This window comes from Bombina bombina, chromosome 3 (assembly GCF_027579735.1).
Source record: "Bombina bombina isolate aBomBom1 chromosome 3, aBomBom1.pri, whole genome shotgun sequence".
Taxonomy (NCBI): Eukaryota; Metazoa; Chordata; class Amphibia; order Anura; family Bombinatoridae; genus Bombina; species Bombina bombina.
Window position 1 is genome coordinate 549,811,358 of NC_069501.1, and position 13,569 is coordinate 549,824,926.

Below are 13,569 nucleotides of genomic sequence, written 5' to 3' on the forward strand. Positions count from 1 at the left end.
TTGTCTTCAGACCACATAAAAAGACAGGCGTTCTTACATTGTGTAGAAGACCTGTTAAAAATGGGAGTGATTCATCCTGTTCCACTAAGAGAACAAGGGATGGGGTTCTACTCCAATCTGTTCATAGTTCCCAAAAAAGAGGGAACGTTCAGACCAATCTTAGATCTCAAGATCTTAAACAAGTTTCTCAAGGTTCCATCTTTCAAGATGGAAACCATTCGAACTATTCTTCCTTCCATCCAGGAGGGTCAATTCATGACCACGGTGGATTTAAAGGATGCGTATCTACATATTCCTATCCACAAGGAACATCATCGGTTCCTAAGGTTTGCATTCCTGGACAAACATTACCAGTTCGTGGCGCTTCCTTTCGGATTAGCCACTGCTCCAAGGATTTTCACAAAGGTACTAGGCTCCCTTCTAGCGGTGCTAAGACCAAGGGGCATTGCAGTAGTACCTTACCTGGACGACATTCTGATTCAAGCGTCGTCCCTTCCTCAAGCAAAGGCTCACACGGACATTGTCCTGGCCTTTCTCAGATCTCACGGCTGGAAAGTGAACGTGGAAAAGAGTTCTCTATCCCCGTCAACAAGGGTTCCCTTCTTGGGAACAATTATAGACTCTTTAGAAATGAGGATCTTTCTAACAGAGGCCAGAAAAACAAAACTTCTAGACTCTTGTCGGATACTTCATTCCGTTCCTCTTCCTTCCATAGCTCAGTGCATGGAAGTGATCGGGTTGATGGTAGCGGCGATGGACATAGTTCCTTTTGCGCGCATTCATCTAAGACCATTACAACTGTGCATGCTCAGTCAGTGGAATGGGGACTATACAGACTTGTCTCCGAAGATTCAAGTAAATCAGAGGACCAGAGACTCACTCCGTTGGTGGCTGTCCCTGGACAATCTGTCTCAAGGGATGACGTTCCGCAGACCAGAGTGGGTCATTGTCACGACCGACGCCAGTCTGATGGGCTGGGGCGCGGTCTGGGGATCCCTGAAAGCTCAGGGTCTTTGGTCTCGGGAAGAATCTCTTCTACCGATAAATATTCTGGAACTGAGAGCGATATTCAATGCTCTCAAGGCCTGGCCTCGGCTAGCGAGGACCAAGTTCATACGGTTTCAATCAGACAACATGACAACTGTTGCGTACATCAACCATCAGGGGGGAACAAGGAGTTCCCTAGCGATGGAAGAAGTGACCAAAATCATTCTATGGGCGGAGTCTCACTCCTGCCACCTGTCTGCTATCCACATCCCAGGAGTGGAAAATTGGGAAGCGGATTTTCTGAGTCGTCAGACATTGCATCCGGGGGAGTGGGAACTCCATCCGGAAATCTTTGCCCAAGTCACTCACCTGTGGGGCATTCCAGACATGGATCTGATGGCCTCTCGTCAGAACTTCAAAGTTCCTTGCTACGGGGCCAGATCCAGGGATCCCAAGGCGGCTCTAGTGGATGCACTAGTAGCACCTTGGACCTTCAAACTAGCTTATGTGTTCCCGCCATTTCCTCTCATCCCCAGGCTGGTAGCCAGGATCAATCAGGAGAGGGCGTCGGTGATCTTGATAGCTCCTGCGTGGCCACGCAGGACTTGGTATGCAGATCTGGTGAATATGTCATCGGCTCCACCTTGGAAGCTACCTTTGAGACGAGACCTTCTTGTTCAGGGTCCGTTCGAACATCCGAATCTGGTTTCACTCCAGCTGACTGCTTGGAGATTGAACGCTTGATTTTATCGAAGCGAGGATTCTCAGATTCTGTTATCGATACTCTTGTTCAGGCCAGAAAGCCTGTAACTAGAAAGATTTACCACAAAATTTGGAAAAAATATATCTGTTGGTGTGAATCTAAAGGATTCCCTTGGGACAAGGTTAAGATTCCTAGGATTCTATCCTTCCTTCAAGAAGGATTGGAAAAAGGATTATCTGCTAGTTCCCTGAAGGGACAGATTTCTGCCTTGTCGGTATTACTTCACAAAAAGCTGGCAGCTGTGCCAGATGTTCAAGCCTTTGTTCAGGCTCTGGTTAGAATCAAGCCTGTTTACAAACCTTTGACTCCTCCTTGGAGTCTCAATTTAGTTCTTTCAGTTCTTCAGGGGGTTCCGTTTGAACCCTTACATTCCGTTGATATTAAGTTATTATCTTGGAAAGTTTTGTTTTTAGTTGCGATTTCTTCTGCTAGAAGAGTCTCAGAATTATCTGCTCTGCAGTGTTCTCCTCCTTATCTGGTGTTCCATGCAGATAAGGTGGTTTTACGTACTAAACCTGGTTTTCTTCCAAAAGTTGTTTCTAACAAAAACATTAACCAGGAGATTATCGTACCTTCTCTGTGTCCAAAACCAGTTTCAAAGAAGGAACGTTTGTTGCACAATTTGGATGTTGTTCGCGCTCTAAAATTCTATTTAGATGCTACAAAGGATTTTAGACAAACATCTTCCTTGTTTGTTGTTTATTCAGGTAAAAGGAGAGGTCAAAAAGCAACTTCTACCTCTCTCTCTTTTTGGATTAAAAGCATCATCAGATTGGCTTACGAGACTGCCGGACGGCAGCCTCCCGAAAGAATCACAGCTCATTCCACTAGGGCTGTGGCTTCCACATGGGCCTTCAAGAACGAGGCTTCTGTTGATCAGATATGTAGGGCAGCGACTTGGTCTTCACTGCACACTTTTACCAAATTTTACAAGTTTGATACTTTTGCTTCTTCTGAGGCTATTTTTGGGAGAAAGGTTTTGCAAGCCGTGGTGCCTTCCATTTAGGTGACCTGATTTGCTCCCTCCCTTCATCCGTGTCCTAAAGCTTTGGTATTGGTTCCCACAAGTAAGGATGACGCCGTGGACCGGACACACCTATGTTGGAGAAAACAGAATTTATGTTTACCTGATAAATTTCTTTCTCCAACGGTGTGTCCGGTCCACGGCCCGCCCTGGTTTTTTAATCAGGTCTGATAATTTATTTTCTTTAACTACAGTCACCACGGTACCATATGGTTTCTCCTATGCAAATATTCCTCCTTAACGTCGGTCGAATGACTGGGGTAGGCGGAGCCTAGGAGGGATCATGTGACCAGCTTTGCTGGGCTCTTTGCCATTTCCTGTTGGGGAAGAGAATATCCCACAAGTAAGGATGACGCCGTGGACCGGACACACCGTTGGAGAAAGAAATTTATCAGGTAAACATAAATTCTGTTTTTCAAGTTGGGTTAACGCACTTGAGAAAATGCGATCTGTTTTGCGTCCGAGTAGGTTGTTAGTTCCCCCCCCCCCCCTTCTTGTTCCATTTGACTTCTATGGGGAATACACTATTGTGCTTGCAATATTCTAACTTCGGCTTTTTGCCTGTGTCGGGTTAGCACTTATGCGAAAACTTTTTATTTTTAATTTGTAATAGGCACGCTACCCGATGTGCAGTTACCACAACAGCGATAAATAGTGCTCCACTTGTAATCTAGCCAAAGTGTTTACATTCAGTTAGTATGTTAATTTACTACAAGACTGACAAAAAAATGACGTGGTGTTCCTTTTTTAACATTAATTTGTTTTCACTGAAATAGAAAAAAGTTTGGAAATTCCTGGATTTAATTTTCTTTCATGTAATTAGCAAGAGTCCATGAGCTAGTGACGTATGGGATATACATTCCTACCAGGAGGGGCAAAGTTTCCCAAACCTCAAAATGCCTATAAATACACCCCTCACCACACCCACAATTTAGTTTTACAAACTTTGCCTCCTATGGAGGTGGTGAAGTAAGTTTGTGCTAGATTCTACGTTGATATGCGCTCCGCAGCAAGTTGGAGCCCGGTTTTCCTCTCAGCGTGCAGTGAATGTCAGAGGGATGTGAGGAGAGTATTGCCTATTTGAATGCAGTGATCTCCTTCTACGGGGTCTATTTCATAGGTTCTCTGTTATCGGTCGTAGAGATTCATCTCTTACCTCCCTTTTCAGATCGACGATATACTCTTATATATACCATTACCTCTACTGATTCTCGTTTCAGTACTGGTTTGGCTTTCTACAAACATGTAGATGAGTGTCCTGGGGTAAGTAAATCTTATTTTCTGTGACACTCTAAGCTATGGTTGGGCACTTTGTTTATAAAGTTCTAAATATATGTATTTAAACATTTATTTGCCATGACTCAGAATGTTCAACATTCCTTATTTTTCAGACAGTCAGTTTCATATTTGGGATAATGCATTTCAATTAATCATTTTTTCTTACCTTAAAATTTGACTTTTTCCCTGTGGGCTGTTAGGCTCGCGGGGGCTGAAAATGCTTCATTTTATTGCGTCATTCTTGGCGCAGACTTTTTTGGCGCAAAAAATCTTTTCCGTTTCCGGCGTCATACGTGTCGCCGGAAGTTGCGTCATTTATTGACGTTATTTTGCGCCAAAGATGTCGGCGTTCCGGATGTGGCGTCATTTTTGGCGCCAAAAGCATTTAGGCACCAAATAATGTGGGCGTCATATTTGGCGCCAAAAAATATGGGCGTCATTTTTGTCTCCACATTATTTAAGTCTCATTTTTCATTGCTTCTGGTTGCTAGAAGCTTGTTCTTTGGCATTTTTTCCCATTCCTGAAACTGTCATTTAAGGAATTTGATCAATTTTGCTTTATATGTTGTTTTTTCTCTTACATATTGCAAGATGTCTCACGTTGCATCTGAGTCAGAAGATACTACAGGAAAATCGCTGTCTAGTGCTGGATCTACCAAAGCTAAGTGTATCTGCTGTAAACTTTTGGTAGCTATTCCTCCGGCTGTTGTTTGTATTAATTGTCATGACAAACTTGTTAATGCAGATAATATTTCCTTTAGTAAAGTACCATTGTCTGTTGCAGTTCTCTCAACATCTAAGGTGCAGAATGTTCCTGATAACATAAGAGATTTTGTTTCTGAATCCATCAAGAAGGCTATGTCTGTTATTTCTCCTTCTAGTAAACGTAAAAAATCTTTTAAAACTTCTCTCCCTACAGATGAATTTTTAAATGTACATCATCATTCTGATTCTGATGACTCTTCTGGTTCAGAGGATTCTGTCTCAGAGATTGATGCTGATAAATCTTCATATTTATTTAAAATGGAATTTATTCGTTCTTTACTTAAAGAAGTACTAATTGCTTTAGAAATAGAGGATTCTGGTCCTCTTGATACTAATTCTAAACGTTTAGATAAGGTATTTAAATCTCCTGTGGTTATTCCAGAAGATTTTCCTGTTCCTAATGCTATTTCTGAAGTAATTTCCAAAGAATGGGATAAATTGGGTAATTCTTTTAATCCTTCTAAACGTTTTAAGCAATTATATCCTGTGCCGTCTGACAGATTAGAATTTTGGGACAAGATCCCTAAAGTTGATGGGGCTATTGCTACCCTTGCTAAACGTACTACTATTCCTACGTCAGATGGTACTTCGTTTAAGGATCCTTTAGATAGGAAAATTGAATCCTTTCTAAGAAAAGCTTATCTGTGTTCAGGTAATCTTCTTAGACCTGCTATATCATTGGCTGATGTTGCTGCAGCTTCAACTTTTTGGTTGGAAACTTTAGCGCAACAAGTAACAGATCATGATTCTCATGATATTATTATTCTTCTTCAGCATGCTAATAATTTTATCTGTGATGCCATTTTTGATATTATCAGAGTTGATGTCAGGTTTATGTCTCTAGCTATTTTAGCTAGAAGGGCTTTATGGCTTAAAACTTGGAATGCTGATATGGCTTCTAAATCAACTCTACTTTCCATTTCTTTCCAGGGTAACAAATTATTTGGTTCTCAGTTGGATTCTATTATCTCAACTGTTACTGGTGGGAAAGGAACTTTTTTACCACAGGATAAAAAATCTAAGGGTAAAAACAGGGCTAATAATCGTTTTCGTTCCTTTCGTTTCAACAAAGAACAAAAGCCTAATCCTTCATCCTCAGGAGCAGTTTCAGTTTGGAAACCATCTCCAGTCTGGAATAAATCCAAGCCTGCTAGTAAGCCAAAGCCTGCTTCTAAGTCCACATGAAGGTGCGGCCCTCATTCCAGCTCAGCTGGTATGGGGCAGGTTACGTTTTTTCAAAGAAATTTGGATCAATTCTGTTCACAATCTTTGGATTCAGAACATTGTTTCAGAAGGGTACAGAATTGGTTTCAAGTTGAGACCTCCTGCAAAGAGATTTTTTCTTTCCTGTGTCCCAGTAAATCCAGGGAAAGCTCAAGCATTTCTGAATTGTGTTTCAGATCTAGAGTTGGCTGGAGTAATTATGCCAGTTCCGGAACAGGGGATGGGGTTTTATTCAAATCTCTTCATTGTACCAAAGAAGGAGAATTCCTTCAGACCAGTTCTGGATCTAAAAATATTGAATCGTTATGTAAGGATACCAACATTCAAGATGGTAACTGTAAGGACTATCTTGCCTTTTGTTCAGCAAGGGAATTATATGTCCACAATAGATTTACAGGATGCATATCTGCATATTCCGATTCATCCAGATCATTATCAGTTCCTGAGATTCTCTTTTCTGGACAAGCATTACCAGTTTGTGGCTCTGCCGTTTGGCCTAGCTACAGCTCCAAGAATTTTTACAAAGGTTCTCGGTGCCCTTCTGTCTGTAATCAGAGAACAGGGTATTGTGGTATTTCCTTATTTGGACGATATCTTGGTACTTGCTCAATCTTTACATTTAGCAGAATCTCATACGAATCAACTTGTGTTGTTTCTTCAAGATCATGGTTGGAGGATCAATTTACCAAAAAGTTCATTGATTCCTCAGACAAGGGTAACCTTTCTGGGTTTCCAGATAGATTCAGTGTCCATGACTCTGTCTTTAACAGACAAGAGACGTCTAAAACTGATTTCAGCTTGTCGAAACCTTCAGTCACAATCATTCCCTTCGGTAGCTTTATGCATGGAAATTCTAGGTCTTATGTCTGCTGCATCGGACGCGATCCCCTTTGCTCGTTTTCACATGCGACCTCTTCAGCTTTGTATGCTGAATCAATGGTGCAAGGATTACACAAAGATATCTCAATTAATATCTTTAAAACCGATTGTTCAACACTCTCTAACATGGTGGACAGATCACCATCGTTTAATTCAGGGGGCTTCTTTTGTGCTTCCGACCTGGACTGTAATTTCAACAGATGCAAGTCTCACAGGTTGGGGAGCTGTGTGGGGATCTCTGACGGCACAAGGAGTTTGGGAATCTCAGGAGGTGAGATTGCCGATCAATATTTTGGAACTCCGTGCAATTTTCAGAGCTCTTCAGTTTTGGCCTCTTCTGAAGAGAGAATCGTTCATTTGCTTTCAGACAGACAATGTCACAACTGTGGCATACATCAATCATCAAGGAGGGACTCACAGTCCTCTGGCTATGAAAGAAGTATCTCGAATTTTGGTTTGGGCGGAATCCAGCTCCTGTCTAATCTCTGCGGTTCATATCCCAGGTATAGACAATTGGGAAGCGGATTATCTCAGTCGCCAAACGTTGCATCCGGGCGAATGGTCTCTTCACCCAGAGGTATTTCTTTAGATTGTTCAAATGTGGGAACTTCCAGAAATAGATCTGATGGCGTCTCATCTAAACAAGAAACTTCCCAGGTATCTGTCCAGATCCCGGGATCCTCAGGCGGAGGCAGTGGATGCATTATCACTTCCTTGGAAGTATCATCCTGCCTATATCTTTCCGCCTCTAGTTCTTCTTCCAAGAGTAATCTCCAAGATTCTGAAGGAATGCTCGTTTGTTCTGCTGGTAGCTCCGGCATGGCCTCACAGGTTTTGGTATGCGGATCTTGTCCGGATGGCCTCTTGCCAACCGTGGACTCTTCCGTTAAGACCAGACCTTCTGTCGCAAGGTCCTTTTTTCCATCAGGATCTAAAATCCTTAAATTTAAAGGTATGGAGATTGAACGCTTGATTCTTGGTCAAAGAGGTTTCTCTGACTCTGTGATTAATACTATGTTACAGGCTCGTAAATCTGTATCTAGAGAGATATATTATAGAGTCTGGAAGACTTATATTTCTTGGTGTCTTTCTCATCATTTTTCTTGGCATTCTTTTAGATTACCGAGAATTTTACAGTTTCTTCAGGATGGTTTAGATAAGGGTTTGTCCGCAAGTTCCTTGAAAGGACAAATCTCTGCTCTTTCTGTTCTTTTTCACAGAAGGATTGCTATTCTTCCTGATATTCATTGTTTTGTACAAGCTTTGGTTCGTATAAAACCTGTCATTAAGTCAATTTCTCCTCCTTGGAGTTTGAATTTGGTTCTGGGAGCTCTTCAAGCTCCTCCGTTTGAACCTATGCATTCATTGGACATTAAATTACTTTCTTGGAAAGTTTTGTTCCTTTTGGCAATCTCTTCTGCCAGAAGAGTTTCTGAATTATCTGCTCTTTCTTGTGAGTCTCCTTTTCTGATTTTTCATCAGGATAAGGCGGTGTTGCGAACTTCTTTTGAATTTTTACCTAAAGTTGTGAATTCCAACAACATTAGTAGAGAAATTGTGGTTCCTTCATTATGTCCTAATCCTAAGAATTCTAAGGAGAAATCGTTGCATTCTTTGGATGTTGTTAGAGCTTTGAAATATTATGTTGAAGCTACTAAGTCTTTCCGAAAGACTTCTAGTCTATTTGTTATCTTTTCCGGTTCTAGAAAAGGCCAGAAAGCTTCTGCCATTTCTTTGGCATCTTGGTTGAAATCTTTAATTCATCTTGCCTATGTTGAGTCGGGTAAAACTCCGCCTCAAAGGATTACAGCTCATTCTACTAGGTCAGTTTCTACTTCCTGGGCGTTTAGGAATGAAGCTTCGGTTGATCAGATTTGTAAAGCAGCGACTTGGTCCTCTTTGCATACTTTTACTAAATTCTACCATTTTGATGTATTTTCTTCTTCTGAAGCAGTTTTTGGTAGAAAAGTACTTCAGGCAGCGGTTTCAGTTTGAATCTTCTGCTTATGTTTTTCATTAAACTTTATTTTGGGTGTGGATTATTTTCAGCAGGAATTGGCTGTCTTTATTTTATCCCTCCCTCTCTAGTGACTCTTGTGTGGAAGATCCACATCTTGGGTAGTCATTATCCCATACGTCACTAGCTCATGGACTCTTGCTAATTACATGAAAGAAAACATAATTTATGTAAGAACTTACCTGATAAATTCATTTCTTTCATATTAGCAAGAGTCCATGAGGCCCGCCCTTTTTTTGTGGTGGTTATGATTTTGTATAAAGCACAATTATTCCAATTCCTTATTTTTATATGCTTTCGCACTTTTTTATCACCCCACTTCTTGGCTATTCGTTAAACTGAATTGTGGGTGTGGTGAGGGGTGTATTTATAGGCATTTTGAGGTTTGGGAAACTTTGCCCCTCCTGGTAGGAATGTATATCCCATACGTCACTAGCTCATGGACTCTTGCTAATATGAAAGAAATGAATTTATCAGGTAAGTTCTTACATAAATTATGTTTTTTTTGCAAATAGACCTCCTTTTAACCTTGGATAAGGAGGCAAAGCCGTTATTTGATTTTCGCTGAATACAGTGTCTTAAACACATAAGTGAAAGAAGAGATTAACTCTAAAATGTATTATTAAACATTTAAATTCAGGAATTTTATCTTTTTCAGTCTGAGTGAAAACACAAACTCTGGAATTATCAAGGGTTTGCCTTTAAAAAAAATATACACATATGCTAAAGTGCTTATTTCTGATATTTTTTGTTGTTATCCTTCTTCCCTCTCTTCTTGTCCCCCAAGCAGTTCTGAAAGTGTGAAGCAGCGAAATGATGTATTCTACCTACAACCAGAGCGCTCATGTGTACCCAACAGCCCTATGTGGTTTTCTACTATGCCCATTGATCCAGGCACATTGGACAGCATGCTGACTCGCATTCTCATGGTCCGAGAAGTCCATGAGGAGCTGACCAAAGCAAAGGAGGACTCGGAAGCTGAACTGTCTGATTAATGTGCATTGGATGCTCCATATTTCTGCCAACCACATCACCTTACACAAAGCGGGGCAAGCACTAAACTGTGAATGCAACGTTTCTCCCAATACCCTCATTTTCCTCTATAAACTCATCCACTACTATTTTCTCCCTTGATTTCTCTTCCTATGTGTATTATAGATTAAAAGAACATCTCCCCTGCTTGACCTGAATAGGGGAAAGGACAATAAAACTGTAAATCTCCATTGTGAGAAGCAGTCACAGAAATTATTAAAGGACTCAAATATCCCAAGAGGATGTTAAACCTATGGGCAACTGTTAGGCCCATGATTATCTTTTTAACTGGAACTTAAGAGAGTTTTTTTAATCCTTTTTGGTGCCAAGTACTCACTCCTTTTGTATAAGGCAGCAATAGGGGTTAAGGATATATCTCTTATTTCATAGTGTTCAATCACATTCTGTAGAAGAGTACAAGCAAAGGCTCCAACTTTACAGATAAATAGGGAATTTTAACTTTATTATTAGCCCATTTGGACCTTTCAGCAAATTATAACTCATCACGTACACAACTTTGCCATTATCATATACAACGTTTGTGAGAGCCGTGTGCCACCTGAGACAGCAATTCCCAAACCTTCTGATGTTGACACAGAGCCTTGTGTGCCCTGCAGTTCGCTAAACCAGAGGCCCAACTTAAAGAACGTCTGGATGCACAGTGAAACACAAATTTTCAGACTGGAGCCCTGTCTTGCTAACAACCTCATGAATATCATGGACCATCACAAGTTTAAAATCAGGACAACCACCCTTGTTCACAAAAAAAAAAAAAGAGTAGTTACCTCTTGAGTACAGATTTGTCCTGAGTTTTATACGTTTCCCTTATACGGTTAACTTCCTCTAAGCCTCTCTAAATTTGGCATATATAATACCTGCTATTTAAAAGACATGTTACTGGTTTTCCTCTTTACATCTGGGGACAAGTGAAGGCATTACAGTTATATGGTTGGGTATTTCTCGGTTGACACAGGGAAAACCCACTAAACAAAGAAGCTTTGATTTGTGGGGGTTTTTCATAATTAAAGATAAAAAAAAAATGTATTCAAGTCTAAAAGGAAAAAATATAGACATTTATTGCTCAATGGAGGGTTATGTCAAATTGATAGTGATTATGTACAGTAGGATAAATCATGTTCTCCTTTTTGGTTTGTATTATTTTTATATATATATTTGTGTGTGTGCATGATTTTATATATATATATATATATATATATATATATATTTACACACACACACAAAACCTGGAGGTAAAACTGAAATGTAAGTTAACATAAGAACGAAAATGTGTAGTATCCTAAGTTAAGATGTGTTTGCCTTCCACTATAACTCCAAATGTGCAAGCACAGGTTTTTCATTTATCTCCTGGAACCTCAAACCAGGGCATTACAAACTAAGGCCTGCTATCTAAGGCTCTTTGCTGATCTCATTATAAAAAAAGAGAAGGATTACATGAGAAGGCTTCACTTTTTTATTCAAAGAAAAGGCTATTGCTAGCTTTTTATGGGGTTTTTTTTTTTTCGTTTTTTTTTTTTTTTTATTCCTTTTTTTATATATATATAACTAAAGGTCTGTCCAATAAATTCTCAACCATGACAGAAATTGTGTTGAATACATTTATGAACCATCATTTCACTGTTCAGTCATTTACTCTTTTTGTAGCCAGAGATACTAGCTGCTTATTGCAGTGCAATGTTATAAACCTTGGCTGCTAAAGGTGTTTCCATGTATTTTTCTTTACCCTCTCTTACTAATTTTTTTTTAAAGTAATGGACTTTATTATTATTAAAAAAAAAAAAAATAGTCATTTCTGATTTTTGTGTATGTTAGTTCCTATCCTGCTTGTACAATAAATCACAAATTGTGTTTTTAATGCACAGAGCTGTGTGTGGCTGAAGTTAAAAAAAAAAAAAATCTCTCATCCATATACTGTATTTTATCCAATTTATAGTTTTGTATTTTTTATTTATTTTTATTTTTTTAAGTTGAAGAAGTTTACAAATGTGTATCAATATACATGGTTTGGGTTTATTGGCGATGAAGTGGCAACTGTTCACAACTAAATATTTATTATGGCTAGTTTTTGTCTGTAAAAAAAAAACACACTGATGGGAGCCCCATTAATGATACAGGTCCACATAAACAGTTTATAGACTTTCTATTTGCTTGTGGCCTTCAGTGCATGAAGGAGCATTTGTGTGTTCTCTATTCAGAGCTGGTAGTACAATTCCTGCTTACTTCAGATTTGAACTCTTTAAAACTTGGAGCTTAGACTTTTTATATTTTTATAAATATATAACATACACTTTTTATTATAATTCTAGAATTGTGAAGTGAATTATTCCATATGATTTACATACATGCACAATGTGCATTAAAAAATTCTTATAGGGTGCATGAACAAACATTGTGACACCAAATGTACCATAATGGCATCAGGTGTTTTTTATTTTATTATTTTTTTTAAAGCAAATACATGTCTGGCTGTTTTTTGTGATAGGTAAATTGTTTCTCACAGAATAAATGGTGCATTATCAATACAGCCCTCTATACCATATTATTTAAGATTGTGTACGGAGTCCAATGTCTGCTGTGTGCTTATTTGATTACGTTTGTAGGTAAGGTAGCATTAGTAACGGTTTGCTATAATATTAATCCAAGATATCTACTATAGGTATTTAGTCATACTAGAACATGTTTTGATTACAACCACTATCATGATCTGGTGCTTAATTCATCAGCTGGATTTTCATAATGGAAATGGAATTGTGGTAGATGACCAAAGAAATTGATCATAATTATAAATCAATGTTCATAATGCAATTGAGTTGCCCTAACATCTCCTATAGAATATGCACATTTCTTTTTTTTTCTTTTTCATATTGATCAGTGGGAGAAGAATTATAGTTTCCAAAAAATAAATGAAACCAAGTTACCTAGATTCTATTAGAACAAATAGCTATCAATAAAATAGTTTGGTCTACCAGTGTATGGTTTTACTAAATAGTAAAAAGTTAAGAATTATCATTTTGAAAGTACAAAATACTCCAGTATTAAAGGGACATAAAATATTTTTTTTGTCTTTGAATCTAAAAGAGGGTATTTTATTATGTATTACAATTATTATTTTTTTTTAACTTCTGTTTCTGCGCTGAAATAAACATGATCATTGTCCACCAGTAGAGCTAAAGGAGTCTTACTTACCAGCTATTGACCTTCTATCCCATGGACAAACTTTTTAGATAGATGCACATTTCATGTTTGTTTCACAATTGGCAGCTTTGTGACATTTTCCTGAAGAAAATAAAGTGTTTAAATAGTGCTGTTTCATATGCATTATGGAAATATGTTAAGTTTAATGTCCCTTTAATTATAATGGTTACATAAGATTTTCAAAAAAATCAATCAATCTGAATGATTAGGGTGTGCCCATAAGTTACCACCTAGACCAGAGGTACCCAGATTTAGTCCTCTAAATCTACGTATGGTTTTAGGATTATCTTGGCTAAAAATAAAACTGAAGCAGGACAAGTAAGTGACCCCAGTTTTCACACAGCCCAGGGCAGTGGTTTTCAACCTCAACCAGTCATGGAGAGGAAC

The 13,569-nt window shown here is 38.9% G+C and overlaps 1 protein-coding gene across 4 annotated transcripts in view; it reads left to right on the forward strand.

Moving 5' to 3' along the window:
• The window catches only part of ZMYM4 (zinc finger MYM-type containing 4), a 710,031-nt gene extending 696,883 nt beyond the window's left edge, over positions 1-13,148 (forward strand). For 3 of the 4 annotated variants that reach the window (XM_053707062.1, XM_053707061.1, XM_053707063.1), the window contains one exon: positions 9,725-13,148. In XM_053707062.1, the coding sequence (XP_053563037.1) occupies positions 9,725-9,932 (208 nt within the window). In that variant the 3' untranslated portion in view covers positions 9,933-13,148. The remainder of the gene's footprint in view (positions 1-9,724) is intronic. The other variant, XM_053707064.1, reaches the window with a different exon arrangement.
• The last annotated feature ends 421 nt before the right edge of the window (positions 13,149-13,569 follow it).